This window comes from Pseudopipra pipra, chromosome 8 (genome assembly GCF_036250125.1).
Source record: "Pseudopipra pipra isolate bDixPip1 chromosome 8, bDixPip1.hap1, whole genome shotgun sequence".
NCBI lineage: Eukaryota > Metazoa > Chordata > Aves > Passeriformes > Pipridae > Pseudopipra > Pseudopipra pipra.
The window spans coordinates 3,762,555-3,790,552 of NC_087556.1; the positions used below are offsets into that span (position 1 = coordinate 3,762,555).

The 27,998-nt window shown below is 46.1% G+C and overlaps 2 protein-coding genes and 1 long non-coding RNA gene across 6 annotated transcripts in view; 2 read left to right on the plus strand and 1 right to left on the minus strand.

Moving 5' to 3' along the window:
• Nucleotides 1-554: 554 nt before the first annotated feature.
• AIFM2 (apoptosis inducing factor mitochondria associated 2) lies at nucleotides 555-5,232 on the plus strand. Its single transcript, XM_064662237.1, has 8 exons — nucleotides 555-851; nucleotides 1,695-1,810; nucleotides 2,514-2,633; nucleotides 3,007-3,099; nucleotides 3,366-3,474; nucleotides 3,649-3,801; nucleotides 4,120-4,320; nucleotides 4,781-5,232. The coding sequence occupies exons 1-8, from the start codon at nucleotides 677-679 to the stop codon at nucleotides 4,933-4,935; spliced, it is 1,122 nt and encodes a 373-aa protein (XP_064518307.1). The 5' UTR covers nucleotides 555-676; the 3' UTR covers nucleotides 4,936-5,232.
• A 520-nt stretch (nucleotides 5,233-5,752) lies between these two features.
• LOC135417779 (core histone macro-H2A.2) lies at nucleotides 5,753-27,686 on the minus strand. 4 transcript variants are annotated; one of them, XM_064662240.1, is made up of 9 exons: nucleotides 27,663-27,686; nucleotides 21,578-21,811; nucleotides 15,669-15,775; nucleotides 14,264-14,461; nucleotides 12,891-13,001; nucleotides 11,597-11,696; nucleotides 10,584-10,673; nucleotides 8,983-9,157; nucleotides 5,753-6,462 (listed from the first exon to the last, which is right to left on the minus strand). In XM_064662240.1, the coding sequence occupies exons 2-9, from the start codon at nucleotides 21,747-21,749 to the stop codon at nucleotides 6,297-6,299; spliced, it is 1,119 nt and encodes a 372-aa protein (XP_064518310.1). In that variant the 5' UTR covers nucleotides 21,750-21,811; nucleotides 27,663-27,686; the 3' UTR covers nucleotides 5,753-6,296. The 4 variants fall into 4 exon arrangements, 3 of the variants coding, with proteins under 3 accessions (XP_064518310.1, XP_064518309.1, XP_064518308.1); XM_064662239.1 differs by lacking the exon at nucleotides 27,663-27,686 and adding an exon at nucleotides 27,338-27,440; XM_064662238.1 differs by lacking the exon at nucleotides 27,663-27,686 and adding an exon at nucleotides 27,109-27,212.
• Nucleotides 26,617-27,998, plus strand: part of LOC135417780 (uncharacterized) — a 76,615-nt gene continuing 75,233 nt past the window's right edge. Inside the window, exons 1-2 of the long non-coding RNA XR_010432205.1 lie at nucleotides 26,617-27,017; nucleotides 27,626-27,987. This is a non-coding gene — a long non-coding RNA (uncharacterized LOC135417780). The remainder of the gene's footprint in view (nucleotides 27,018-27,625; nucleotides 27,988-27,998) is intronic.

Genomic DNA, 27,998 nt, shown 5'->3' on the forward strand with positions numbered 1-27,998 from the left:
TTCTGTGATCTCCCCTCCAATCCCTCTTGCACAGCTCTCTCTCCTGCTCCACTCAGAGCAGATACATCTGTTTTCTGTGTTTAGGTTGGACGTCAGGAAGAATTTCTTCACAGAAAGAGTGATTAGACGCTGGAAGGTGCTGCCCAAGGAGGTGGTGGAATCAGCGCCCCTGAAGGTGCTTTAAGGAAAGGCTGGACATGGCACTTAGTGCCATGGTTTACTTGACATACTGGTGTTCAGTCATAGGCTGGACTCAATGATCTCAGAGGTCTTTTCCCACCTCACTGATTCTGTGATTCTGTGATCGTCAATCTCCTCTCCAAGAGGTTATTTTTCCAGATGGAGTGAGACATCCTCTGCCACGCTATTCACCCGGCCCGCAGACTTGCGAATTTAAGAACACAGCCCTTGGTTTGTGAGATCGTTGCTCCCTTTGTCGCGTGGGGGATGTACGGGGGGGAACACTTCAGGCAGGTGGAAGGTGAAGCGCTCTGCTCTCGGGACTCCGGCACTCGCCTGGCAGGGCACCCCCCGCCCGGCTGAGCCAAGGTTTGGAGGCCGGGCTCAGCGCCCGGGAGCCCGGCTCCGCCCCGCAGCTCCGCCCGGGAAGGCCGTGTTCCCTCCGGGACAACCCCTGCGCTCCGCTCCTGCGGAGCCCGGCGCTGCCCTGCCCGCAATGGGGTCCCGCCTGTCCCTGGACGACTCCGTGCGGGTGGTCGTGGTCGGGGGCGGCTTCGGGGGGACGGCGGCCGCCAGCCTGCTCAAGTCCTGGGCCGTGCCCTTCGTGCTGGTGGACGTGAGGGATGCTTTCCACCACAACGTGGCCGCGCTCCGGGCCGCCGTGGAGAGCGGTAAGGGCTCAGCACACCCCGGACCCCCGCGGCAGCTCCCCTGTCCCACCGGGGGCTGCGGAGCTACCCGCGAGCGGCTGGGAACGGGGTGCTCGCACTGCCTCCTCCGCCCCTGCCGAGCTGAGAGGCTTGATGTTTTCCGTCTGGAAAACAAGTACTTGGCTCCGGGAGGACCCACGGCCCGTCTGTGTTAACTTAATTGCAGATCCGCCGGGAAAACTGGGCAAAAACTATTCAGACGATCCCTTTGTGTTTATTTCAAGAGTTTAGTAGGTGACTAAGCTAAAAGCAGCAGCAGCTGGAAGGGCTGAATGAATCACTCTCTGTATCTGGCCCTTGAGATGTCGAGCAGCTCAGCAGTGAGGCCCTGGATGATAAAATCATGTTGGAGAGCTACTCAGGCTTGTCTGGAATCTCACTTGGGAGGCTGGGCTAACCCCATTTCTCCAGCCACTGGGGTTTAGGGGGAAAATCTCATGTTCAAGGCTGTGAACAAGCATCAAAAGGATGGCAAAAACTTGGTCTGAGAGGCAGATAACATGAAAAAAGCCTCTGACACCCAGACCAAAATTCCTGAGACCACAGAAGCACTTACTGGCAAACCAGTACAGGAGATATGGGGAGCAGAGACAAAGCAAGGGCATCACCTGAGAAGCTGATCTTATCACCAGGAGGCCAAGGTCCTGAAGCTCATTGCTGGGCAGAGATAGCACACCGCACAGCCCAAGGTCCCAAGTATATGCTGTGCTTTTGTCTGAGCAAGGATGGCATGAGGGCAGAAGGGAGGAGGGGTTTAGCCTCCACTGAGGGAGAGCTCTTCTCTGCTGTCTCCTCTCACCACAGGATTTGCCAAGAAGACTTTCATCTCCTACTCCATCACCTTTGGGGACAGCTTCCGACAAGGCAAGGTTGTGGGCATAGACCCTGGGAGGCAACAAGTCCTGCTCAGTGACGGTGAGGTGGGTGTTGCAATGACCTGGCTGCCTTATGGGATCACCTGATAGTGCAGAGAGTCAGGTGGTGTTTTCACCATCCTGAGGAGCAGGGCAACAGCCCCCGTCATTCCCTGCATGGCACCATCCCTTCCAGCCAAGCTGAGTGGCCTAGAGCTGTGTGGGATGTGGGTGTGCAGTAAATACCCCATCCCATCTCCTGCTCAGACGAGCTTTTATTCTTAGAGCTGGATTTAGAGCTCAGCAATTAACCCTGGAGCTCAGACCCTTATTTAACTGCAGGAAGAGACAAGGGCAGCAGCTCCAGTCACTCTTTCCAGCCAGAGCATCCCACCTCTGTTCAGAAGAGGGTGAAGGAGAGATGCTATGCTCTGGAGCCAGCTGTGACCGTCTAGCATAAATAACACATAAGTTAAACATAAAGTGTAAAATACACATAACTTTACCCTGTAAACTTATGGTAATTTCTTTAAAGCTCTCAGCTCACCTGAATGGTGCTTCTCTCAGACCCTGAGAATGGCAGTTACTTGGTGTCACCTGGACCAGGTCTCCTCCTAAAGTCACTTCCTGACAATAACAAGCACTTTCCTAGTTACCAGGAAGGGCTGGAGAAGAGGCAATGAGTGACTAGAGCCTAGGAGGCAACCACTGTGTCCTAGGCTCCGTTTTCAAGAGGTCTAACATCCCATTCCACTTTCTGCCCTCCCAGGAGCTTCACTATTCCCATCTCATTCTTGCAACAGGCAGTGATGGGCCCTTCCCTGGCAAGTTCAACAAAGTTATTGACATGGAAAGCGCCATCCAGACCTATGAAGACATGGTTAAAGAGGTGAGGAATCAACTTATTTCCTAGTAGGTGCTGCCTGCCTTTGTTCAGCCTACCTGTCCCAGGCAGCACTATGGATATCTGTAGCCATCTGTGTCCTAGAACAAGAGGCCACAATAAAATGTCTATAGGGACAGGCCAGGACAAGGAGCTCATCAAGGCTTGTCTAGCATTCTGCACAAGGGGAAACCTGAAATGCTCAACAGTGTTACAGTGCAGGCAGGAAGAGAGCACAGGGTTCTCACTTTTTGTTTCCTCTTAACGAACTAAGTGGTTTGTTGCTGTTGGGCCTGTGCTGCGCCTCAGAACATTCACGGAGTGGCTGAAGGCATCAGACCTTTTGCAGTTCTATTGTAACACGAGTTGCCTCTTCAAGGTTGAGAAATCTGGGCGCATCCTGGTAGTGGGAGGTGGTTCTGCTGGAGCTGAGATGGCTGCTGAGATCAAAACGGAGTACCCAGCCAAAGAGGTAGGAGCATCTCTGTTACAAAGAACTTCATCCTGTTCTCTGAGACTGTTCTGTGATGGTGCTGCTGGAGGTATCCAAGATGATTGCACATCAGGAGTTACTGAGAGCACCCTATGGCCTGCCACCAGCAGCAACTGGCACTAAAAGCCTCTCCTTGGCTCACTCTCCTTGCAGGGAGAGGGAAGCCAGCTACAGCTGCTCCCACATGGCATGCAGTGAGTCCTGTCCCACTCCTGTGTCCCCGTTTGCTGTTCTGTCCCCAACAGGTCATTCTCATGCACTCCAAACCTGCCCTGGCTGATGTGGAGCTGCTGGCCAGCGTCCGTCAGGAGGTCAAGGAGATTCTCCTCAGGAAAGGAGTGCGGCTCCTGCTAAGTACGTATTTAACAATGCCTCTGAGGATCTATGGGCTGCTCTTCCTTTAGCCAAAGCATCTCCTGATGTCCTCTTTCTGACAAAGTGTGGCTCCCTTGAACTCCTGTTCCTCTGTGCTAGCTGGAAAAGGCAGCTTAGCAAAGGTTTGTGACCCAGGGCTCTCTGTTGCAACAGGTGAAAGGGTCAGGGATGTGGAAAACCTCACGCCAAACCAGTTCCAGAAGGACATGGTGGTGAGGACAGAAAAGGGCACCGAGGTGGTTGCTGACATGGTGGTGCTGTGCACGGGGATAAAGATTAACTCTTCAGCGTATGCTGCTGCATTTGGTAAGTGAAAAAAACCCCACTGGGTGGGGGAACCAGCACAGCTCTTCAGTGTCTTGTGCTTGAGGGGTGTGAGGTTAGGAGTGAACTGTATATGACCTGCAGGGGATATTCTACTGAAATATCAAAGGACGATGCACTGCATGAGACTGCAGTGATTAACCACAGCAAGGCAAAAAGCATCTCTTCCCTGACACATAGAAAAGAGGGTGAAAAGCCAGCTCCTTACTTTGTGTCAATAACATCAGCAGTATTTTGGAGTCTTGGGCCACAAGAAGCAACACAAAGCTGCTTATAAAAACCTGCTGTTTGGTAAAACAGGTGACAAAATGGCAAGTAATGGCGCTTTGAAAGTGAACAAGCACCTCCAGGTGGAAGGCTATGAGAACATCTACGCCATTGGGGACTGTGCAGATCTCAAAGAGCCCAAGATGGCCTACCATGCCGGGCTCCACGCCAACATCGTGGTGACAAACATCATCAACAGCCTCACACAGAAGCCTCTTAAAACCTACGAGCCAGGTAAGGTCATCTCCTAGCTCCTGGCCTTAGGTGTTGGGCTGCTTTGCTGCAAGGAACAGCTGTTCAACTTGCATAGGACACTGATCAGAGGACACTGATCACAGCTGGGGCTGACTATGTCAGTTGATAGCTCAGACTTCATCTTAGTCCTTGCCAAAGACTGTAGCTGCCTATTACCTGTGCCAGTCTACTGACAAAAGTCATTTCTTCACCAATGACTTCCTGCAAAATCTACTGGTGGGAGTCTGCTATTCATCACACTTGTTTGAACAAGGAGATGGCTTGCGTTTCTCCTCTTCAACTGTACAACAAACTATACAAAAATCTAGCTGGGCGATGGGTCTCAATCATAAAGCACTGATGTAAACACTAACCATAGCTGTGTCGAGAGCTGTTCCACATGGGTGCAGCGGATCTGGACAGCAGTTGCTTAACTTAAGCCTCTACATCTTCTTTCCAGGGTCACTATCATTCCTGCTGTCCATGGGCAGGAATGATGGTGTGGGCCAGGTGAACGGGTACTACGTGGGACGTCTCTTGGTGACCATTGCCAAGAGCCGGGACCTGTTCGTCTCCAAGAGCTGGAAGACGATGGGACAGACAATGCCCTCTTAGGAGGACACCAGGAACAAGCCAGCAAGGAAAACAGCCACTGGAGGGTGAGGTGCACTCCTGTTGCTTGGACTGGCTGGTGCTGTCTCCTGCAGCACCTCCTTGACCACCCGTGCCACATTAACAGAGCGCCCTGCCTTGCTCTAAAGGGGAAGGAAGCACTTCCCAAACAATTTGCACAGAAGTTCCCATGATAAAAACCAGGGAAGGAATGTCTCTTTTACTCCCCTGCTGAGATATCTCTGAGCAAGAAGCTTGGCTTACCTTGATTTGTAACAATAAACACTGTGGTTTTCAGAATCTCTGTGTTTTATTTGATATGTGGGTTTTCTTTTTTCCCTGGCTTTCTCTATTCTTGCTCTTCTAAAAAGTACCTGCCTCTTACAGATCTGGAATCTGTCCTGCAGCATGCAGGGAGAATGGCTCTCAGTGCTGCCAGGGAAAAGCCTGCCTAAAACCTGGGAGGGGCTAATGTAATCCTGGGATTCGACAGGAATATATATATATTCCTATAATAATATGTTATTATATTATTACATATTATATATATAATATATATTATATATTATAATATTATTACATATATAATATATTATATATATTATAATATATCTATATAATGCATATAATGTATTAATGCAGCTTTGTGTCAAAATCACCACAGATGTTTTGATCACGTCACTTATAGCATTACACTTCAGCCAGAAAAACTGCTGTTGTGATACAGCAAGTACTTAATTAGAGTTGATGCTGCTTTCTTTTTTTTTTTTTTTTTACGGTGAGAAATTCCCAGAACAAAATTAGGGATTATAACAATAACCACACTTGACACATTTTTTTTCTTATAAAACAAACAAAATCAGCATGAAATATTCTCAATAATTACAGAGGTTATTGTGAGTTAAAAGCAAAACAGAAGCTTCTCATGCATCACTTCTAAAATCCTTTTCCCCTCTCTCTATGGGCTGAAGGCACTTTACCATCTACCCTCAAGGGAGGGGAAAAGGGAGCAGAACATTCTTAAGCGCTTTCTTTAAAGTGGTGTGTGTGGAAAAATCACTACAAATCTAAAATGAGGTTACTCTTTAAAAACTCCTAAACTAAAGTACCAAGGGACACTAAACTCCCAAAAACAGATGGTAACTCAGTTGCTTAAGGTGATAGAAATGGCTAGAGGATGCTGATAGCATGAAGAAATCGGACTAAACCCCTCTCATCTCTAGTCACAGCTCTTCATCAAGTCACAACACATCACACTACTACCACTCCCCCTCCTCATCACATTGAAAAAATAAAACCCACCTCTAATGCTTTTAATGCTACTCAAGTTTGTTGAAAAATAAAGTTTCATTTGGCTGCCACTGCTACTTGGTGTCTAGCTTGGCCATTTCTTGCACGTAGATGCCGATGCTTTCACTGTCGAAGAGCAGGAAGTAAATGTTCTTCAAGGAGGAAGAGCTGGTGCCATCAAAATGGGTGGAAATAGCTCTGAGAGTCACCTGGGCTGCCGTCTGTTTTGGGAAGCAGTTTCTGTGTGGGAGGGGAAGAGAAGAGCACGGGTGAGTGTCACAGGGCAGGCACTGGGTACACGTGTTGCTGAGAACAACCAGCCAGTGCTGCTGCCAAGACAGTGCCAGTCGCAGTCTGGCAAATCCAGAAGCAAACCCCAAGGTTTTGATAGCAGTATTCACCTGCTGCTATATCAGTCTCCTTGCTGGCACAGCTGCTGTTTTCATTTGCTTCTCCTTTTTATAACCACACAAAGGTTTTTTTAATGCTCCCCCCCTTAGAATTAAACTTTTCCATGCCATGCTGGGCAGGCTAGAAAGTTCAAAGGATGAGTATGTTTTTTAGCTAAAAACTGAAAAAAAAAACAAAAACAAAAACAACAAAACCAAAACATCACCTGACTTCCTCACTCTGTCATTAAAAATATTTTGCTTGGGACTCCTGTGAAAATAATTGAAATTACAGCTCCAAGCCAAATTAAGGTCAAGACACACTCATTCACTCAATTTGATGGTAATATTCTCTAACCTACAATCTGAACAGCTAAAAGCTACCGGTTGTTCCAGTATGTGGGTTTTTTAATTCCTATTTAGATTCTGCTGCATGATATTGTTCCAGAGGAATTTTGATCCACGCCAAAAATAGTTGGTCAGCACAACCTAGGCCGTGCCCTTCCTCTGAGATAGGATTACATATAAAACTTTTGTGCTCTGAAAAAGGTTTGTCTAACTTATACTTACAGATCTTTGGTGGGGCTACAGCAGAATACACAGATAAGCCATTCCAGTGCCTAACAATCCTTACACTTGAGAGATTACAGTATTTCTTCTAATAGCATCCAGAACTGCCTTTGCAGTGTTTTTTCCTTCCCCCCCCCCTTTTTGGTAACATCTGCATGTGTTTTGTATTTCACTTTCTACATTTAGTACTTCTCACTTCTCTTTACTCAGTTTTATGTGAGTGATTTCAGACTACCTCTCATATTTATACTGAAAACCATCAAAAAGATCTGGCTCAACTGAAATATCCCATCTATTGTAGTGTTACATCAGTTACTGCAAACAGTCCCTAGGATGGGACAGAGGAAAATGTAAAAAATTCACAGGACTGATTCAGCATAATTCGTGATCTACTCACAAAACCAGTATTTCCTGTGCAGACATGTAGGGAGAATAAAACGAAAACAAATCCATTAAATCTGATTTGAAAAATTCTTCTCTTTTTTCAGAAAATTTTGAGGTCCTTTGATAAATCTTACCACGTGGTAAGATTTATTCTATTTTCTGTTAGCAGGAGTAATTGTAAGAGCAACAGAGAGTGACATGGAACAAAGCAGTAGAAGGATCTCCACCAAGACTAATGGTCCAAGACTGGATTATTCTAATTCTATGCTAACAGAAGACAAGAGGTCTCAAAACTATTTCTATTGGCATTAAAAGCTACAGTTCATTTTTGAAAGGTGCTCTTTATTATTAAAGAGTGTTAAAAAATTATCACAATTTGCTCTGACTGAAAACCATAAACAAAAAGATCTGTATATAAAAAAAAATCACTAAATATTGCACTGCCCCTCTATTTATTCTTTTGTCCTGATTCATAAAAATATTATTCTGCTTTGAAAATTGTCTATGTAAAAATGGCACTTTCACCTCCTGTGTATTCAGTGATGTGGGGTGATTCCACTGATCAAAACACAGTTTTACTTTCATTTTACTCACTGTCAGGCCAGCACAACTGGACTGTACTATGTACTCTACTCTTCGGGCCCTACTACCAATACATTTCAAATCAAATATAAGCCTTCGAACTCTAACACAGAAGAACAAGTTCTGCAGTTAGCAGGGCTTGTCTAACGTTTCTCGTGATCAGAGACCAACAAACTGTTGGTTTAAAAAGAAGTTAAAAAGAAAAAAAAAAAGAAAAAGATAAATACTTTGGATTTCTTAGTCAACCACATTTTGTTTGCTAGTCACTGAGACAGAAACACGTAGCTTCACAGCTAGTTTCATAGTTCCCTTTTTAAAGCAAATATACATTTGAGAAACATTTTCTTTTGAAAAAAGAGATTTTTTGTGACTAGTCTGTTTAATCTATATTGCCAGGGTGACTTAAGTGAGCACCCCACACCTACTTACCTACCTCAGGTTGCATCCCTGTTACCTGCCCTCAGTATTATGCTGGTATAATCTTATTAGTACAGATGCAGTTTTAATAAGACCCCTACAGCCAAACAAAGGGACCTGAGGGGGTGTAGGCCCATAGCAGAGGAATGAAAATGAGTGCCCAGCAATACAAAACACAGCAAGCCCACTCAGCTCTCCTGTGAGGTGGCTAATTTCTCTTCACAAAGGCTTTCTGGCAGTGTCCTGCCAGCGCTGCCCTGGAGGCTGGTTTCCCCTGGAGCAGCACGGTGTGGGATGGCAGGGGCAGAGGCTGGGTCACAGAGCAGAGAGCACCTCTCTGCCACAGCAGCAGCTCTCTGACAGCTAATTACACCACTGCTCCCTGACACAGAACCCTCCTGTGCAGCCAGAGCCCTACCTGCCGCTGGGAAACGGGGGGAACGCCACGGACTTCAGCTTCTTGTCTTCTGCAGCTGTTAAGCAGTTCTTGACAGTCTCCTCGAGCTGCTCTTCACACTTGTCCGAGCCCCACTGTGGGATGTGACAGTGGATGACAAACTTTGCTGCTAGGCCGCTAGACTGAGTGAGTGCAGCTAACACAAACGGAAACGTAACATTTAGTGTCGAACAGGAACCACCCTGCGCTGACCTCTCAACCCAACGCACTTCTTAATTACATCACCTCTCCAAAGAAATACATTTGGAATTACGACACGCCACAGTGGCTCGCTCGCAATCATAATCTGACTGTCTCATCATTACCTTTGTGATCAATGGTTATTTCTTTGGAGACCAAAGAACCCAGGGCTCATTTGGTTAGCACACAGTTATTCAGTAATGGTTTTCAGCTCTCTCATTCAGCATGGCCTCTGAGTTTTTTTTATGCAGAGTACCGAAACCTCGCCCTGAACATGACAGCGCTAATCCCCCAACAGACATTTCTGCAGTGCTGTCACCCAATGCTTTGCACAAATATCCTGCATCATCATCACCATCATATTACAGCTCCAGAGTGTTGGGGAGTAATATTTACACAGCTGGGTAATTTCAGACAAGGACAAGAAAATCAAAGATGCTTATTGAAGGTCCCCACCAGTTATGTCCAATTAGGAAACTCGGATTAATTTTTCAGAAAGCCTAATATTTCTCCAGGACCTGCAGAGTCCACAGCATGGCATCAGTTTGCTTTTGTTGTAACTGTGACCATCAGAACTACTGGAAATCTGGGTCTGGGGAATCTCAGGTTAAACTCTCTGATATTAGCTGTGCAGGATGAAATTAGCCCAAGGATGAAAAACTTTGATGTGTTCACATGTCCACCATTACAGAGAAAAGCAGTTTACTTTGATTTTAGGGCAGATAAATTTGATTAGATGTGAAAGTGAAGCACATTATCTTGTATAAAAATTTCCCTGTCATTTGAGATTATAAAACTAGGCTACTCATTTAGAAAATTTCCAAAATGAGACAATTTAAAGCATTTACTTTCTTGAGTACTGAGATACTAAGTCAAATAAGACATACTATAACTTTCTGTAATCCATCTTCCAGCCACCTTTAATCCATATAAACTGGTTTAATTTGTCCACAAAGGAAAGCACAAGCTCAAGTCCCAACCCATTCACTGCTACAGATGCACTAAACCCTTGCAGGGAGCTCTTCTAATAATTTAGCTGTAGTGCCTGAGCAATTGCTCTTCTGAAAATCAGTACAAACACAGCAGGAAAGATGGCACATAGGTGACAGCACAAGATTTTCTTAGTTTTGGGGCTCCTGCAGACAGAAGTTGCCTAAGAGAAATTAATCAGCCCAAAGACAGAACGCGCACAGCACACAGGTATCCTATTCCTCCTTTTTTGCCCCCTCAGCAGGTTGTTCACATCAGCAGCAGCTTCGAAGAGGAAACATTTACATCACACAAGCAAAGGCACATATATAATCCAGAACAGACCAGAATGTCCAGAGAAAAGAACATATGAAATGAGCTGTGTCCAAGGCAGACTGCAGTATCCTTTTTACCTTCAGCAACTTCCAAAGGTCCTTGAGATTTGCGAAGCTCTTTCACTGTTTCTAAAAACTCTTTTCCTCCAGCCTTTTCCAACGCCTTGCCTGCAAGGACACGGAGCAAAAGGCCTTGGCTTCAGAGCATCAGTGTGGAAAAACAACTCTGCATTCTTTAAAAGAACACTGTACACTGTACACTTATTATCCTGTCTCCCTCTATCAGCAGCAGCTGATGTTTATGTTTGCCACTGTGCCTAGACACAGATAAAGTTACTTTTTATTGGTTTTGAAGAGCCCTCTATTATATTACTGGAAATGACTTTAATATAAATATCTGCAAGAAAGCTATCTTACTCTGATTTATGGCTAAAATAGTGAGGATTTTCAGGACTCAGATTTTCAGCCTCCAGAATCAGTTCAGCATACAAACCCTACTACTTGCTGAAACAAACACAGCTGAGATGCCAGTGAAGGTCTTGATGACTGCAAAACAATGATCGCAAAGCCTCTTACTAGATTCTGTGCCCCCCTATGTGAGGGACTAATAGCTTTTTACCTCCCTCCTGCTTCAATTTCTGTATTTGTAATGATAATATTTCCTTATTTCACATGAGCAGGATAAGGCTTTGTACATGAGTATTTTTAAATTATGTCATATCCTATACTGAAAAGCATAATTAGCAGTGCTATTAATGTATAAGTTTTGTAAGAGAAATTTCAGAGGCAAACATAAAAATAATCCAAGAAAAGACAGCAGTAATGATTATTTACACCTTTGCTGCTCACATGCTTCAACCAATTATCTGTGTTTTGCTTGTCATAAGGCATCATTAAAAAAAAAAGAGATAAATTAGTGATTAGCCTGTTATACCTAGTCAGATCCAGCCTGATTTTCAGAAGTGTTGTAAATAATATTTATGGCCTGGGGAAGATTCAGATGAAACAGGATGGGATCTCAGCAGGCAGCCAGTAGACCAGCTACTGTTCCAGCTCTAGATCTGTTTTTTCTGCCTGTAGCAGAGCCTCACCTATTTCCTCCTTGAGATCTATTTCAGCAGTTGTGGGGTGAACGATGCCTTCTACTTTCATGGAGCCAATATGGCTGATGTCACTCTGTGTCAGAGAAAGCTGAAAAATAATAATGAGGGGACAGGAAAAAAATAAAATAGTAATGCGAGTGCGAAAGCATTTTCATACCACAAAAAAACCAAAATGAAAGAAGTCTGGATTCAGTCTTTCAGAGATCAGTTATTTTATTGTGTTCAGTGTGTGTGATTCTGATTTTCAGCTTTTGATTAATTAATTTGCACACCGCTCCAATTATTTGGTGATATGCCCACAGCTTGGGAGTTTGGTCCAGAGGAAGTTACTGCTAGGAAAATCAGTGTTCTAGCATCACACTTTGGAGAAAAAAGGGCTGATTTTGGAAATGCTTTGGTTTAAAGAGAAAAATAAAGAAACTAAAAAGTGTTTCTCCTGTGGAAGCACTTGCCCTCAGAGAACTACTGTAAGGGGGCTGAGAAGATGGGCTGAGCACTGTCCTGATCTATGAAGGCTTCACAACCCCAGTGATTAATTACCTATTCCTGGCATAAATAATAATAAAAAATTGATTATATTCCCATAGCTAAATCTGTAAGAAAACTTCCAGTTTAATTCAGAGGGTTCAAAAATTAAGGAAGACAAAAAACCCTTCTTGTTCTTGGAGAGTACAGGGGAACAAAAAGTAATAAACACAGGGCACAGTTGATGGAACACCAAGGAGACGTATTTTGGTGGGACAGTTTTGTAACTCTGGCCAGGCAAGATGCCACAGCCTGTGCTGAGATGGAGCAGTAGGAATGTTCTGCAGCTCTGGTGAGGTCCTCAGTTGGAACACTGACAAAGCAGAGTCCCACACCCCACTTTCAGATGGAGCACCCGGGCTTCTGGCACAAACCAACAAGCTCTGGGTGATCCTGGGACCTGGCCCAGAAATACTCTTTGAGAAACAATAAATAGCCTAGAAGTTTAAACCTGGTTTGGCAGTATGTCAGCACAACACAGACAAAGCCAAACCGATCAAAACCCTGGTCGTGCTTAGGCCAAGAAATGACTCAGTGTGGATCTCTGCAGAGGGGCTGACCAGCATTGTTCTTGGAAATCTTTTATCTGCAGACATACTTTTGAGACCTTGCCAATGACTGGAGCGAGTTTTGGCCTTAAATTTGGAACCACTAAGGCAGAACACAGAGATTTTGCAGTGCTGTTGGATCAAACTCATCCTTTTGTTAATGCCAGGCCCCACTGCTGTGATCCCAATCCGTTCTGACTTTGTATTACCTTTTGTCCTGGCACAAGGCTCTTGGAGGACAAGATAGTGAAACCATCCCCAGGTCCATCCTCAGATGTTGAGTTCGAAGCTCCTTCTTTTTCATTGTCTTTTTGTTTGTTCTATTTGAGGGGAGAAAAAAAGCAAGGAAGCAAGGACTCTCAAAAGGGGAAAAAAAAATCAACATATACCATTATTGAATAATGGATAGATTTGATCAGTTACTATAAATCTAATCTTCTCAGATCAATATATTACTGTAGCCTTCTAATCCCCAAAGATTATATAACAACAGAGGTCTGCTCTGTTTATATAATGCTAAACATCAGTGGTTCATCTGAGGTATAATATACATTTGTGGTTACATTCAGATTCGGGGCACCCACAGCCATCTGTAGTTTCACTAACAATTAAAGTTGTATTTATGGGTGGGTGTGTGCTAGTTTATTTTTGTTGCTAACAGAGCAGAGCTCATAATAAATCAGATTTAGTAACTTAGTAACCCAGTCAAATATCCCAATCTGAAGAAAAAACAACTTTGTGATCTGAAAAAAAACCTGTTAAGTCTCAGTTAATAAATCATAAATCCTTCTTGCTGCTTAGCTCTAGGAGCAGCAAACACACCAGCCCTAGAGGGCTGCAGGAGGATCTCCTCACATCTTTCAATATTTGCTTTAAGGTATGTCAAGAAGCTAACTCTTCCTAACAGGTTCAAACTCTGATGTGCACAATTCAAAGTAAGGTGGTGGCTGAGATCAATACACAGAGGCATCCTAATAAACATCCTATTAAGCAACTCCTGTTTTCTTTTCAAAAGTTGTCTCTGCATATCCTCAGCTACAGAACTCTATCAAAGCTTAAAGGCCTCTAGAAAAATGTGCTTAATGCAAGTTTAAAAAGCTTAAGTCAAAGCTTAATATCATCCAATCCTACCCAAACAAAACCTAGCAGCATTTTAAGGTGCATGCTCTGGAACGACAAACCAGGAGCACTGATCTGGGTTACTGCTTTACCAAATTAAACCATTTTGGATAGTGACAGAGGAAGGGCAACCACGAGGGAAGGTGCAGTGCTCAAGTTCTTATTCATTTATTCTTCTTTTAAAAACCACTAACAACAGCACAGCTAAGAACACGTGGAACAAAGAGCTTGTCACAACGGCACTGCCATACCACATCAGGACAAGTTCTCTGGGCAGTTAGGAAAATCTCCAACAGCAATTCAGTAACTGCACAAGGCTGAAGGCAAGACATCCCTCCAGTACACGATGTTTAAAAGCAAGAGCTCACTGCCACACAGTTAATGTGGAGTAAAGAGATTCCACACAGTTATCAAGAAAGTAGTGCAAAGGGCAGCATGGAATGTGCACCTGCCTTGTGCTTACTTTTTTGGATGTCCGGGCCTTGGGAGACTTTGCCTTCTTCCCACTCTTTTTGTTCACCATGGATTTCCTCCCCTTCTTCTCGGGAGCAGGGGAAAGGATGGTCTCAGACTTGCCTTTGGCACCCCGTTTCTTGGCCAGAAGCTCAGGCTGAATTCTGGGCAGGACACCCCCACTTGCAATAGTCACACCTTTTAGCAACTGCCAGGAGAAGCAGTGTAGAGAAGCATATTACAGATCCTCTTAGCCCACACCACCAAAAAACTGTTAGGGAGAAAATCCACAATACAAAGGAACTTGGCAGGTGACAGCAAAGTCAGCCAGCACATCCTGGGAACTCTGCTGCTGTACAATCACTCTTGTCTCTTCCAGTGCAGTGATCCTTGTGCAAACTTGTCCTTGGTGGCTCAGAAACACTGAGTGTGGGTAAAATAAGAAAAGTGCCTGTCCCACAGCCCTGCTCAAAGGACTGGATGCAGACCCCTTTGGCAGGGAAACATGCAGTGACAAAGCAAGGAAGAGCCCCAAGGACCTGGTCTGCAGAGACAAACAACAGGAGTGGGCTGTGATATTATGTGGAGGACAATGTCTGGCTAATTCCTAACAGACAACACTGGATCTCTATAGATCCCAGTTCACAGGTCACCGGCCAGAACCACAGAGCTGGGAAAGGGCTGGTAGTGTTAGCATGCTTTTCCTTCTCTCCTGGCCTCTGCTTTGACTTTTCAGTCTGCTTGAGTAGAAACAGAGTCACATGACTTCATGGGCACCACATTTTCATTATTTAAAGCAGACAAATTAAGCGCAGGAGTATTCAAAGTGTGAATGATGTCATCCATCTTAACATGGGGCCCACCAAGAAGAGATACTCTGATGCTGCCTGAACCTTTTTGGCATCCCCAAATAGTACGATTTACAGGCCATCCTAATGATTTCTGTCCTCACTCACCAAGTTTAGCAGAAGTGAACCCACACGTGATCCTGAGAGTCAGAGCACTGCAAACCACAGCTAATGGGCAAATGGGTGGGGAGGCAGCAATAGAGCGAGCCAGATCCCTACCCAAGACAGGCCTCACAGCCAGTATAATAGAAAACACACATTTCTAAGCTTTTTGGGAAAAGGTCTTGCATAAGGTACATTTTCTTCAAGTGTTGCATGTCCCTGAGAAGAATGAAGCATCAAGCCTACACACTTCAACAGGACCCACAGGCTACAAAAGAAGCAAAATTTACGTCCATAAGATTTAAGATAAGGTATCTCAGAACCTTTGGTTTTGTTTGCTTTTATTTAAGAGGGCACGGTCTTGCCTTCTGCTCTGACAACCACGTTCATGTCTCAGACTAAACTGTTTCCAGCCTTCCCCTATGCCACAGCACGTGACTCCTGCATTAAAAAGTGAACAGGTACCTGATTCAGTTCCTCATCATTTGCAACTGCCAGGAGGATGTGTCTGGGGGCAATTCTCCCTTTCTTGTTGTCCCGCGCTGCGTTTCCTGCCAGCTCTAGAATTTCAGCTGCAACACAGCGAGATAAAAATGAGCAACAAAAATGCACCTCAGGTACACGCTGCAGTCACGCTTTACATTCCTTCTTAATATCCATTTACCTTCTCGGGACGTTTCCAGATTTAAAGGGTCTTTGCTACGGAAAGGCAGAAACCAAATCCCACTCAATGTATTTGTAAATTTAGGTCAATTAATTTGTCCTTCCCAGTACCCCCTAAAGGAGAGCTAGCAGAAAATGTGCTAAGCGCGGTTCACGTCATTTCTTTTACAAGCCCCAAGTCATAATTCTTTCAAAAAGACAAAAGAACTACCCTATAAAAATGTACATTAGCAGTCCAAAATTTAGCAGTAGCACCATAACAACAAACAGTCAAGCATGCAGTGAAACCCCAAACCTGGCACAGACAGCTCTGCCAAACAGCAAGGATTCTCAGGACTAGGTAAGATGAAGACTGAGGTGCATTTGAAGAAATACTTGGAAAGCCAGCACACTAGCCAGGCACTGCTGGAATAAAAGGGCACTGAAAATCTGTGAGAAGCTTCATTTCAGATCAAGATATGAGAGGTTTGCCTTAGGTGCAAGCAGAGACAACGTAAGAGCTTCAGTGCACGAAATATTGACAGAAGGTTCCTTCTACATCTCTGGGAACCGGAGGTCACTTCAAAAGTAGTTTCTCTAAATTATCAGTAACATTTATATTGCAACCAAAGTCACCGAGCTTCTCCTAAGTGTTATGGAGGAAATATAGACACATCTTTATAAGTTTATTTGGACTGCAGTAAACAATCATTAGAATTCATTAACTTACACAGTTTGGCCCCTACTCAGAAGTTATTTCTCAGGTAAGAACTCTACTGAAACACTGGGAAGGAAGAAGGGATTTTTTTCCCCCCCTCCCCTCCAAATAATCACAAAAATCACATTCAAACTTTGTTTCATTTTAAAAGCATACAGTGTCCCTGTCTTTTGGTTTTGGGGTTTGTTGTTTGCATTTGTTTGTGTTTTGCATTTCATACAGGGTATGAAAACTACAGCCCACCAGTGTCCTAATGATACCATACTCCTAAATAAAGAACTGTAACTATTATAAGAAGAAGAACTTTCATGAAGAATTTAGTGGAAACGTACATAATGCTGTCTGGCTAAAATCCAGATGATTTCAACATGAGGCTTAGCTCGGCTCTTGGGAAAAATACAAGTTTTCAATATCACTCAGTAAGAATAACAAAAGTACATATTTGTCTTCCAGTTTTCACTAGTATACAGTGAACATATTTAAATGAATGCTGGAGATGTAAAAGCCTATCTTTTTAAATTTATGTGCATATTCACAGTGAATTGTAAGAGTTAGGGGAGGAACCTCTCAGCTCTAGCATTTCCTAGAGTCTGTCCTGGATTTTAACAGAGACTGAAAAGAAATTCTGCATAATCCAGCTATATTCACCCCCACGGGGCTGGAAGTTTCAGACCCTCTCCCAGGCCTCTGCCAGTGGAGCTAAGGCAGCAGCAGACAGCAGGAACAGATTCCATCCATTGTGCAGACCAGCAGAGAGCAAGAAAAGAGACCCAGGCTTCTCCAGTGGGTTTTGCAGATGTGTGCTGATAGCAGAGGAAAATTGCATCAGGGGGAAAAAAAACAAAAAACCAAAAAAGCAACACATACTTACCTGCATGGGAACTGAAGTTCTTTCAGGTGTGCCAACAACAGGCACATCCTGCTACCTGTGTGCTCACCCCACTCCCCCAGGTTTGGGTCCTTTGGCCAGCAGCATCCTGATGGTGCACCCAAATGTCCTCTGCCTAATGTCAAGAGCAAAAAAGGCAGAACACTCAAATGCCAGCCATCCACCACAGGACACTGGGAAGAAGGGAATCCGAGGCAGAGGTGATGTATGGCAGACTGTGGAAAATGTATATACAACTTACCAAAGGACGCCAAATATCTGCATAGGTAAATAATCACCTTACCTCCTTCTAATGGTGGTTTATATGCATATTTTTCTAGTGGTAGAGGCAGGGACTCATAGTCTTAATAATATAAAATGGCACTTGTAAAATACACATCAAAACTAGAGGCATCAGTTGTCACATCCTCTGCTGATAATAACAGATTTGTAAAGAAAGTGCTTTACATTTCAAGCAGAAACATCTTAACAGCTAAGGTTACCTAAATTCTAAGACTAGTCCGAGAATATAGGTCCTATAACAAAAACATGTACTACAACAAGCTCTCTGGGAATCGGGCATCTTGATATTCTCAGCCATAAGTTGGTTTTACTTTATGTGCTCTCAGCAGCAGGCAGTAAGAATTAAAGCGAAATCTGAAACAACCTTGCTTCCCTCAGGATTCAAAACCCACAAAGATGCCTCCACACCAGAAGTGTAACTTCAAGTCCAGACATCTTCAGCACAGGGGGCTACAAGCAAACCAGCTCCTTGAGGGACTCTGGCACACATGGAATGCTGGGCTACAGAGCAGTGCCCAGAACTCTCCACTGGCTCTACCCAACACTTCTTTTTAAAGTATCTTCAAAGGAGCCTTTTCTCTTGTTTGATAAGCACTCAGACCAGGGAAGAATATAACTCCCTTCCAGCCAACACGAGCAGCAGCCAAGCCATGACCTGAATGGGATTACATCTCCTCATCCTGTGACATACCAGAAAAAAGAGGTTTCTCTGGCTGATGGATCAACACATTTGGAGTGTCTGTGAAGTAAAAGCCTCCTAGCCAGGCCAAAGGTATTTGTTCAGCTGAGCTCAGCCTGTTTCTGTGAAGCTGGACTGATAAGAAAGGTCTATGAGAATTACTGATAGCAAACTGGAAAGATTTCATACAGGTTATTTATCTTGTTTTCCACCTCCCCTTTAGGATAAGTTGTGTGAGGCAGATCATGCCAGGTGATTTCTGTGAAGAAAGAAGCCTTTCCTGGTGATGTGTTCTGCCCTAATTTAGAGGGGATGGCTTTCCATTGGCATCTTCCATGAGTTCCTCTGAGCAGCACCCCCATCACATGACTTCTGCCTCCTAATCAAGGGGCATCTGCATTCTCTGCCTGCTTTTTGGGAAGCTGCACTGTGGGACACGTGCAGCTGATGTTTGATTTAGATGACTGTGACTGCAGTCAGCCCTGTGCACACTCAGAGCATGAGTCTGCTGCAGACTCCATAAATCCAATGGGACCGAGTCCAATTTTCCAGAGCTTTAACTCTGAAGCCAGTGGAGCCCAACGCTGTTCCAGCAAACAAAACTTTCTAGACAGGAATTAAGCTGCAGTTTTGCAATATGATTTTCCAGCCTAAGGTATAAAACAGCATAGAGAGATTTAAATGAAAGGCATAGAGACCACCCTTCCCCCTTTTGTAAAGCATCAAATCTCTGCTCAAATGCAGAGAAGCACTCGGGGATTTAGCGAAGTTCTCATGAATGCCTTAACACAACAAAAATATATGGTTTGACCTGCTTCTGTGAAACAGCTAAAAAGCCAGACTCCCTTATTGCCACCGTCCCAGTTTTAGCCTGAAGCAGTTCCCCTGCATGCAGCCTTTCATCCTGAGTAACCAGCATTTCCTAAATGCAAGTCCACAAGAAAAGAATGGCATTTGTAACAGGAAGCATCAGATAATGTTAAGAAAATTTGCCAGTTTGACATGTAATACCCCCTTTAACAACAGCCTTGGAAAAACACATTTTGTTTCTACAGGCTTACCAAAACCAAAGACTTGATTCACACAAAGTATTAGTAATAACTAGATCAGCAGGGTTAGGTGTTGCAACACTGTTTTTTTAATCGAACTCTCCACCTTTGTAGTATTTCCAAACAAAACTCTGGACAGAGCACAGAAACTTTGTTTTGGAAAGGCCACTATCCACCAGCAATAGGTGTTTGCTCAGAAACATTACTCCATTCTACGACAATATATGCAGGCTTGGGTTCTCTGCTCAACCAAGCAGCTTAAAATAGCATTCCTTTACAATTTATGTGGGCTCCCAGCCCACACCTCTAGCAATTTTCTTGCCCGGTTCACTGCACATTCTTTTTTTTCCTAAAACAAAGAGTAGGCCCACACGTAATCTGTCCATATAATATTAATGACCCAAATTAAACTGCATTTACTAGCCAGGAGCAGAGCCAAGATATACATTGTTCTAGTTCAGGTAATAGGTCAACAGTGCTGACCATAACTCAGTCTGCACTACCGAAATGCTGCACACACCAGATGTGCTGCTGACAATTTATTACTGCACCTTGTAATAATTGCCACAGTTCAGAACAAGCATCTCCAAATGTTTATCCTAGAAGCTCCTTTGAATGCTCTGGATCCATGTGGAGTGGGAAAAGAAAAGACATATTCCTCCCCAGACAGAGGGTCAGCAGAGTCACAGTGCAGCACATTATGTTATAAAAGTTAGTGTGATTTCTTCAACACAAGCAATACTTTGTCACTCCAGCTCCAGAAGTAGCCTCAGAAAACAACAAAAAAAGTCAATTCTCATCCTGCAATGTACCAGCACAAACATGGAAGTTTCTGTAATATGCTATTAGGCATCATCATAAATTTAATTTTAATGGTGAAATTAGTGAAATTTAATAGTGAGATTTTATATTTTCTCCACACCTTTGAAAGAAAATAGTGTTTTTATTGCCTGGTAGTGAGAACAGGCTTTCATGTGTAAAAAAGACAGAGATGTTTATGTAAAGCCTGGCATGCTTTTACATGGACATCAAGGATCCATGCAAGCTTCTTCCTGCCACTTTGGCAATAAACTATGCTCCTGAAACACAATCCACTCAACTAATTCCATCCAGGCTGTGACTCCTCACTGATTCTCTAATGCACCTCAGTCTTGATCTGTAACACCTGAGTAACCTGAACCAGAATCCTCTCTGCACCGTGAGTTCTAACAATTTCCTAAAGTGTTATTTTCCATAATTAAATAAGAAACTGAGCAGATGTGACCACAGGACTCTCCGAAACTTTACTGTACAGAATCACAGGATATTGTATCACCACGTGACACCTGCCCCTTCCTCTGAGTTCAGTTTCAGAAAGGAAGGAAAAAGAAAACTTGGGGTACGTGGGAAGATTTAAACCCCCAAGCACTTTCTTTACACGCTTAGGCAAAGCAGAAGTGTTTTTAAAATACAAAAGAACGACCTTTATATTTCATAACACTTTTGACACTGTCCTGCAAGGAGAAACACAGCCAGCAAAACAGTTTGCTCACTTGAAAAGCACAAAAGATGTACAAGGTAGGTTTACTTTTTTTCTCCTGTTATTCACAGAATCACAGAATCTGCTGAGCTGGAAGGGACCCATAAGGATCATCGAGTCCAGCTCCTGGCCCTGCACAGGACCATCCCCAAGAGTCACACCATGGGCATGAGAGGATCATTCAAACACTCCTTGAGCTCTGCCAGCCTTGGTGCTGTGACCCCTGCCTGGGGAGCCCAACCACCCTCCGGGGGAAGAACCTTGTTCTAATATCCAACCTAAATCCCCTCTGTCACAACTTCAGGCCACTCCCTCAGGTCCTGTCACTGGTCACATTTAGGTGTGTCAAAAGCTTAACATAATAATATAATATCAGTTATTATTCTGTCCAGCTGGTGCCTCCATAGGAGAAAACTTCCACCCTTGGTCTCTTCAAGAAACAAGTTAACCTCCTTAGCATTTTTAGCAAACATCAACAAGTGCTGCACTGGCAGAGCCTGATTTTCAGAAGTGCTCCACACACTCCTGCCCCATCCCTTGGACATGCCTGGCTCCCGTGCGTGCTCAGCAGCTGCAGGCCCAGGTTCTTGGTTTACCTGCGAGGTACTCTATGACAGCTGCCATGTACACGGGTGCTCCCACACCGATCCGGTACTTGTACGTCCCTTTCTTCAGGTAGCGCATCATCCTCCCCACGGGGAAAATGACACCAGCCCTGCTCGAGCGGGACAGTTTGGACATTTTCTTCTTCCCACTCCGGCCCGACATCTCGCAGCCTTGTGCTTCTCACTCCCCTGGTGACTCCGAACGCCTTGCTCCAAATCCACAAGCTGCAAGAGAAGGCAAACAGGGTTGGTGTTCAGCGCGTGGGAAACATCTTCATGCATTGTTGTTGTTGTTCCAGGAGGAAAAAAATCCAAGCCCGCCCTCAATACCTGAGGCATTATTCATTAAAAGTTGGATAACTGGGATATTTGCTGTAACTTTGCTTTTGAACTGCACTGTCAGGAAAGCAATATCAGCAACAAAGAAAACAAACCTCATTTTCTCCGTATTTTTCACGAGATAACAGGCAAACAGGCAACAAACCCTGGAATCTGCCACTCCACTCCAAAGGATGCGAGTGGTCCTATTACACCCCTAGTTCTCAGCCAAATAATGGGGATGTTTTAACTCTGTTTACAAAACCTGGTTTTAACTCCATTTTGACAGCTGCCCTGGAGGCCCAGTTACCAGCCTGGTTACTCCTCTGAAGCCAACGAAGAGCAGGTCTGCCACAGGTGGTATTTCTGTCAGTGAAGGCACAGCTACTTCATTCTCAGTATTCATTCACCCCAGTGAAATGAGGAAACACAAGGACGGAGATAATTTGGGGGGGGGGGAAAATAAATTATGAATTTAGGTGATATTGTTAAACTTTATCACAATCTTCATTTTAAACAGCCTTCCGGAAAAATAAAAATATATTTCATTTGACACCACTGCAAGCCCTCAGGAACAATCAACATTCACCCAAGCAGGGCACAGAAACCTGTTTCAATCTTATCCTGATTATTATAAATGAAGTGCATGTACAAAGAGAGTAATCTGCCCATACAAAGCCAGGCGTTCCCAGAAACCATCTCATCCATAACAGCCAAAGCCAAGAGGCAGTTTCTACAATAACCCAACTTGAACGCTGGTTTCGTTTATGGTGTCAAGGAAAAAAATATCAGCAGGGATCTATAAAACCCTGGCATGTCCTTGTGTATCGGCCAATTTTTTTATTCTGTGTGCAACACATTACGTGGGCATGATAAGAAAAGTTGGGAAAGATTAAAGCAGTAAACCTATCAGACAGGGACACGTCAAAATTGCTGTTGCTCATCATCCCACTCCAAGCTCCCTGCTGACTGCCAGCCTGGAATCACGAGTGGTGGTAACAGAGCTCAAAGGGAAGGTAGAAAGGAGAGTGGGGAGACATGACAAGTTTAGAGATTGCTTCAGAGATGTAAGAGGATGCTGCGAAGGTGGAGAGAGTGAGTGTTCCCTACAGCAGTGGCTCTCACAGAAGCTGTGTAGCAGGGGGGGAGCAGAGCACCGGACTCGGTCAGACAGGAGGCAGCAGAACCTTCCCACAACTTTAAAACAGTTACAGAATGAATGCCAGAAATCACCGGACAGCATTGGATCTGCCCTGGGACTGGAGGTGATCTCCCAAGGTCCTTTCCTCAATGAAACTTGCAATTTGTGACAAACTCCTTGCAAACTTTCAGTTTCATAATAATAACAACCCTTAAAATGTGTCTTTTTCATTCGAGGTGACCAACACTCAAAGTACTGAATAAACGTAGGGAATTAGGTTTCTTAGCCATCAGAAGAGCCAATTTCTGGAACAGCCTTCACTTGTGAACAATATGAGCAACAGTAACTCATTTTAAGGTGGAACATAATAAGTGTATGCAAGTAGGGCAGGAACTGGTTCCATCACCCAAGGCTTCAGTCCAGCACTGAAATCCCTACAGAGAGCCATGCTGGCAGAGTACACTACATGTATCAAAATCATATTAAGCTCACTCCTCATATGTTTGTTCCCATAGTATCAAATCCCACTTGCTTGTAAATCAATGGGAAAAGGCAAACATCAAGAGATTACACCCACAGAAAATACCATAGTTGTACTTGATCTCTGTGATAGAAAATCCAAACATATTTGTATATAACTAACCACATTGCCCTGGGCATGCTGTAGCGTTATATAAATTTATGTTTAATTACTCACTTCTGGCTCATTCTTCCATTGCCTCACTGAACATTCCACCCAGTCTACTCCTTTATTTTCCCCTTCTCTCTCACAGCAAGCCTCAGTCATTTTTATCCCCCTGCTGCCAAGCCAACTTTTGGAATCCCAAAATATTTTTCCAAATACACTGCAGGTGACAGAGCAGGTTATGATTGTGGGACTTTTTGAGATACATTTGGAAATACAAAAGAGGTTTCAAAACTCTGCTAGCACTGTCTCTCTCTCTCTCTCTCTTCTTTGCAACTTAACGTGGACCAGGGTACACTGAGGAGCAATACAGACAACACTGTGTTCTTGTCTTGTATCATACAGGAGGTAATTTTTTGGTAGAAAGCCAAGCTATGGCATAGTCACATCAGCTCCTGTGGACCTGGACAAAGAAATGTGCGCATCAGCTCCTGTGGACCTGGACAAAGGAATCCCACAGGCAAGGGTTTGGTTTCCTTTGCAGCACCATCACCTTGGAGGATGCCCCTGAGCTCAGCCCTGCCACAGTTAGGTAGGGCACTCGCCTGGACTGCAACCAACAGGTAAAGAGCTACAAGTTGGGCACTGCCGTCCTAATTATTCTCTTCTGATGACACAGCCAAGCCTCAAGGGCTTCTCATTTGAAAAGCTCTCGAGTCTACCCACATGAATTCCCTCTGTGCCAGCTGATTCATCATCTCTACGTTTGTCCTCACAAAGCACAGCCTCCATTTAAAGATACGCCTGTGCCGTTCGTGTGAAGTCCGTCCTCGCTGAGCTGGAAGAGTCTATATCTGGCTACCATGACATCACGAGGCCTGGGCAATTTAAAGCGATTAATTTTCCCAATCCCTTAATTGGTCACAGCACACTCCTACTCTGCCATGACTCCAACATCCCTGTGTTGCTATGGGGGATTGAGCAGCTACCACATCTCCCAGAGCTCTCTGTGATGGAAACAGGGTAGACTTCTGCAAGCTGGGCGTTCATCTGTTGAGTTTTACCTTCTTCAGAGCCCAGACAACCAGTGACATTTTCCTTTTGCCTGCTGGAGAGAGCTCTGCCTCCTCACCTCTCTCAGGTAGGTCTGCTTTGGCCACTTGTAGGGTCCCTCCTCTGCAGACGTGACCACCCTCTTTTCTCCCACCACAGTTATCAGCAGAGGGTGAGGACTGCTCCACAAGGACACTGAGATGACAGATTGCCCTGGGATATTCCTCTCACCATTGTGCCATCTGCATCTCACACCACATCCCAGTGGATCAAGCTTTACCACAGCCACCTTACAACCACATTTCTGTCTGTCCTATACAGGTTTGAGAGTTTGAAGAACAAACTCTCAGAATCATCTTTGGACAGGAAAAGCACATATAACTTTTGGAAAATATGAACAACTTGTTGACACAGAAACAGATGAAACCCTCAAAAAAACCTGGACTTGGCCAGAAAACAATTTCAGAAATTAGCGTGTCAAGATGGGGCCAGAAAGCAGGGACTCACATCAGAGAGTTCAGTGCTGTACAAAATGCCTAAGAGACACCAAATCTAATTTTTTCTCTAAGAAAACCCACAGAGAACAGTAAAAGAAAGATTAGTTTGAACAATATAGCACCAAAACTCTTGCAGCACTGGTGGAGAATAGTAAATTCTGAGGAGGAGGAATTGCTTTTTGTTTGTAAATAGACAAATGGATTTTACCCAGGTGATGTGGGATTTCCCAAGAAGGATTGAAAACATTTGGCTGTTATTTAATCACTGTTACCCCAGAACAGCAGAGTGGTTTGCAGAACCAGGCTTACAGTACTTAGAATCACAGAATGGTTTGGACTGGAAGGAACCTTAAAGATCATTTCATTCCACCCCCCTGCCATGGGCAGGGACATCTTCCACTAGACTAAGTTGCTCCAAGCCCTGTCCAGCCTGGCCTTGGACACTTCCAGGGATGGGGCAGCCACAGCTTCTCTTGGCAACTTGTGCCAGGGCCTCAGCACCCTCACAGGGGAGAATTTCTTCCGTATATCTAAGGTAAATCTCTTTTAGTTTAAAACCATTCCTCTTTGCCCTGCCCATGTAAAAAGTCTCTCTTTTTTATTCAAGTACTGGAAGGCTGCAATAAGGTCTCCCTGGATCCTTCTCTTCTCCAGATGAACACCCCCATCTCTCCCAGCCTGGCTCCAGAGCAGAGGGGCTCCAGCCCTCGGAGCATCTTGACTTCCAAACACCGAGAGAGCTCGAACGCAGCAGGCAAAGACTGAAACAAAGGACACGTGGGACTATCAACACACTTGCACTGTCCTCATCTCCAGCCAAAGATCTACTAGAACAGTTACGAGCTGACAAGGAACCCACAAACGTTTTATCACGGGCCAACTTCGGCTGCACACTCATATAGACACAAGATACTTGTGAAAAATAATCCAGGAGCCCCAGAGCAGGTGCTGGTTACGCGAATGCCCCCGGTGAGGCACACGCAGGGCACAAACACAGCGCTGTGCAGCGGGCAGGCGAGGTATCCCCCGGACCCCAGGACCAGGCACAGAGCGCGTTGCTGCCAAAGCAGCTTCCCGAGCACCCCAAACCCCGGGCAGCTCCCCCTCACAAAGCACAGCGGCTGAGGGGATGGGCCCGGCTACTGAGACCCAGACCGAGCGTCCGAAGCCGGCTCAGCGCGGCCGAACCAGGGGAACGCCCCGTCCCGCCTCAGAGCCCGCCCCGCGCGCGCCTCGACGTTGCCCGGACACCACCGCCCCGCCCACCCCCGCGCTCATTGGCCGCTGCGGCAGCCCGGGCCGCGGGGGAAGCGCGCTGATTGGCCGCGAGCCGATTGATGGACGGGCGAGGGGCGGGCGGTGCCGCCCGGGCGCGCAGGCGCGCTGGGGCGCGGCGGGGTGTGGTGCGGGGGGTGTGGCCGCGGCTTTCCCGCGCAAACGCTCCCCCCCCACGCCCCCTCCCCGCCCTCAGTGTTCGCCGCCGCCGCCGAGGCTTCGCCCGCTGCCCCGCTGAGGGGCGGCGGCGGCGCGGCCTCGACACGGGAAGCGCGGCGGGGGCGAAGAGGAGGCAGCGAGCGAGGAAGAGCCGCCCCCCCGTCCCCCGTCCCCACACACACACACACACACACCCCCTCCCCGGGGCCGGCCCCGCGCGCCGCCGCCTCGCGACCCCCGCCCCCCTCACGGCCGCCCCCCCCCCTCCCCTCACGGCCCCGGCCGGACCTTCCCGAAGAAAGGCATCGGCGGCGGCGGGAAGAGAAGGAGGAAGAGGAGGAGGAGGAGGAGGAGGAGGAGGAGGTGGGTCGTGCGGTCGGGCAGAGGGGGAAGGAGAGGAGCAGGGCCGGCCTCGCCGCGGCCCCCGGAGCCCCCGCGCCGCCGCTCCCCTCACCTGCCGCCGCCGTCGCCGCCTCCTCCTCCTTCTTCTTCTCCCTTCCTCTTTTTCCTCCCCCTCTTTTCCTCCCCTCCTTGCCCCCCCTCGCCTGCCCTCCCCACTCTCCCTGTCGGGCTCCCCCCGCCCTCGCTCCGCCTCGGCAGCTCTGCCCGTATTGTATGTTCCGATGGCGATGGCGGCTGCTGCTGAGGGGGGCGGCAGGGGCTTCCTCCCGCTCCGCACATACCGCCTCTAGGAGGAGTCACTGCAGCCCGGGCCCGCAACAACCCCCCTCTGCCGGCTGCCGCCCTCCTTGCCCGGGCCCCAGGGCTGCAGCGGGGGCAGGAACCCCCTCCCCGCCCAGCGGGGAAAGGGTCCCCTTGGCCCCGGTCCCAGTGGGCTTGTGGCGGTCGGGAGCATAAAGGCAGAAAGCCTTCCCATCCTTTCCCAGGGTGGGGGAGTTTGGGGACGGGAGAGGTTTCAAGGCAACCCCAGCTTGGGCTAAAGCTCGCGAGTCGCTTGTTTTTTGTTACAGGGAGCCACCCGTCCCTCTGTCCCTTTAGCAAGGTGACCTGCGTGCCTCGCCACGGTGCCTCCAGCCCAAATATTCCAGCATCCCCAAGCTGGCTGGGAACGGCCGTAACAAAGAGTGTCGGCGGCTCTTTGTGTCGTCTGGCGTTCCGGGCTCTCGCAGGCTTTCCAGCTCATCCACGGGGGCTGCAAACTTCCCTTCTGAACGAAAGCTGAGGGCTTTGCTTTTCTTCCCCGCAGTCACACGGATTCAGGAGCTTGAACTCCGAGAGACGCAATAAGCGATTGTGTTACGAGCCTTGGCAGCGCCAAATCCGTGAGCACGGGATGGTGCAGACAGAAGAGTGCAGGTTACCTCTAACTCAGGTACATTGTTA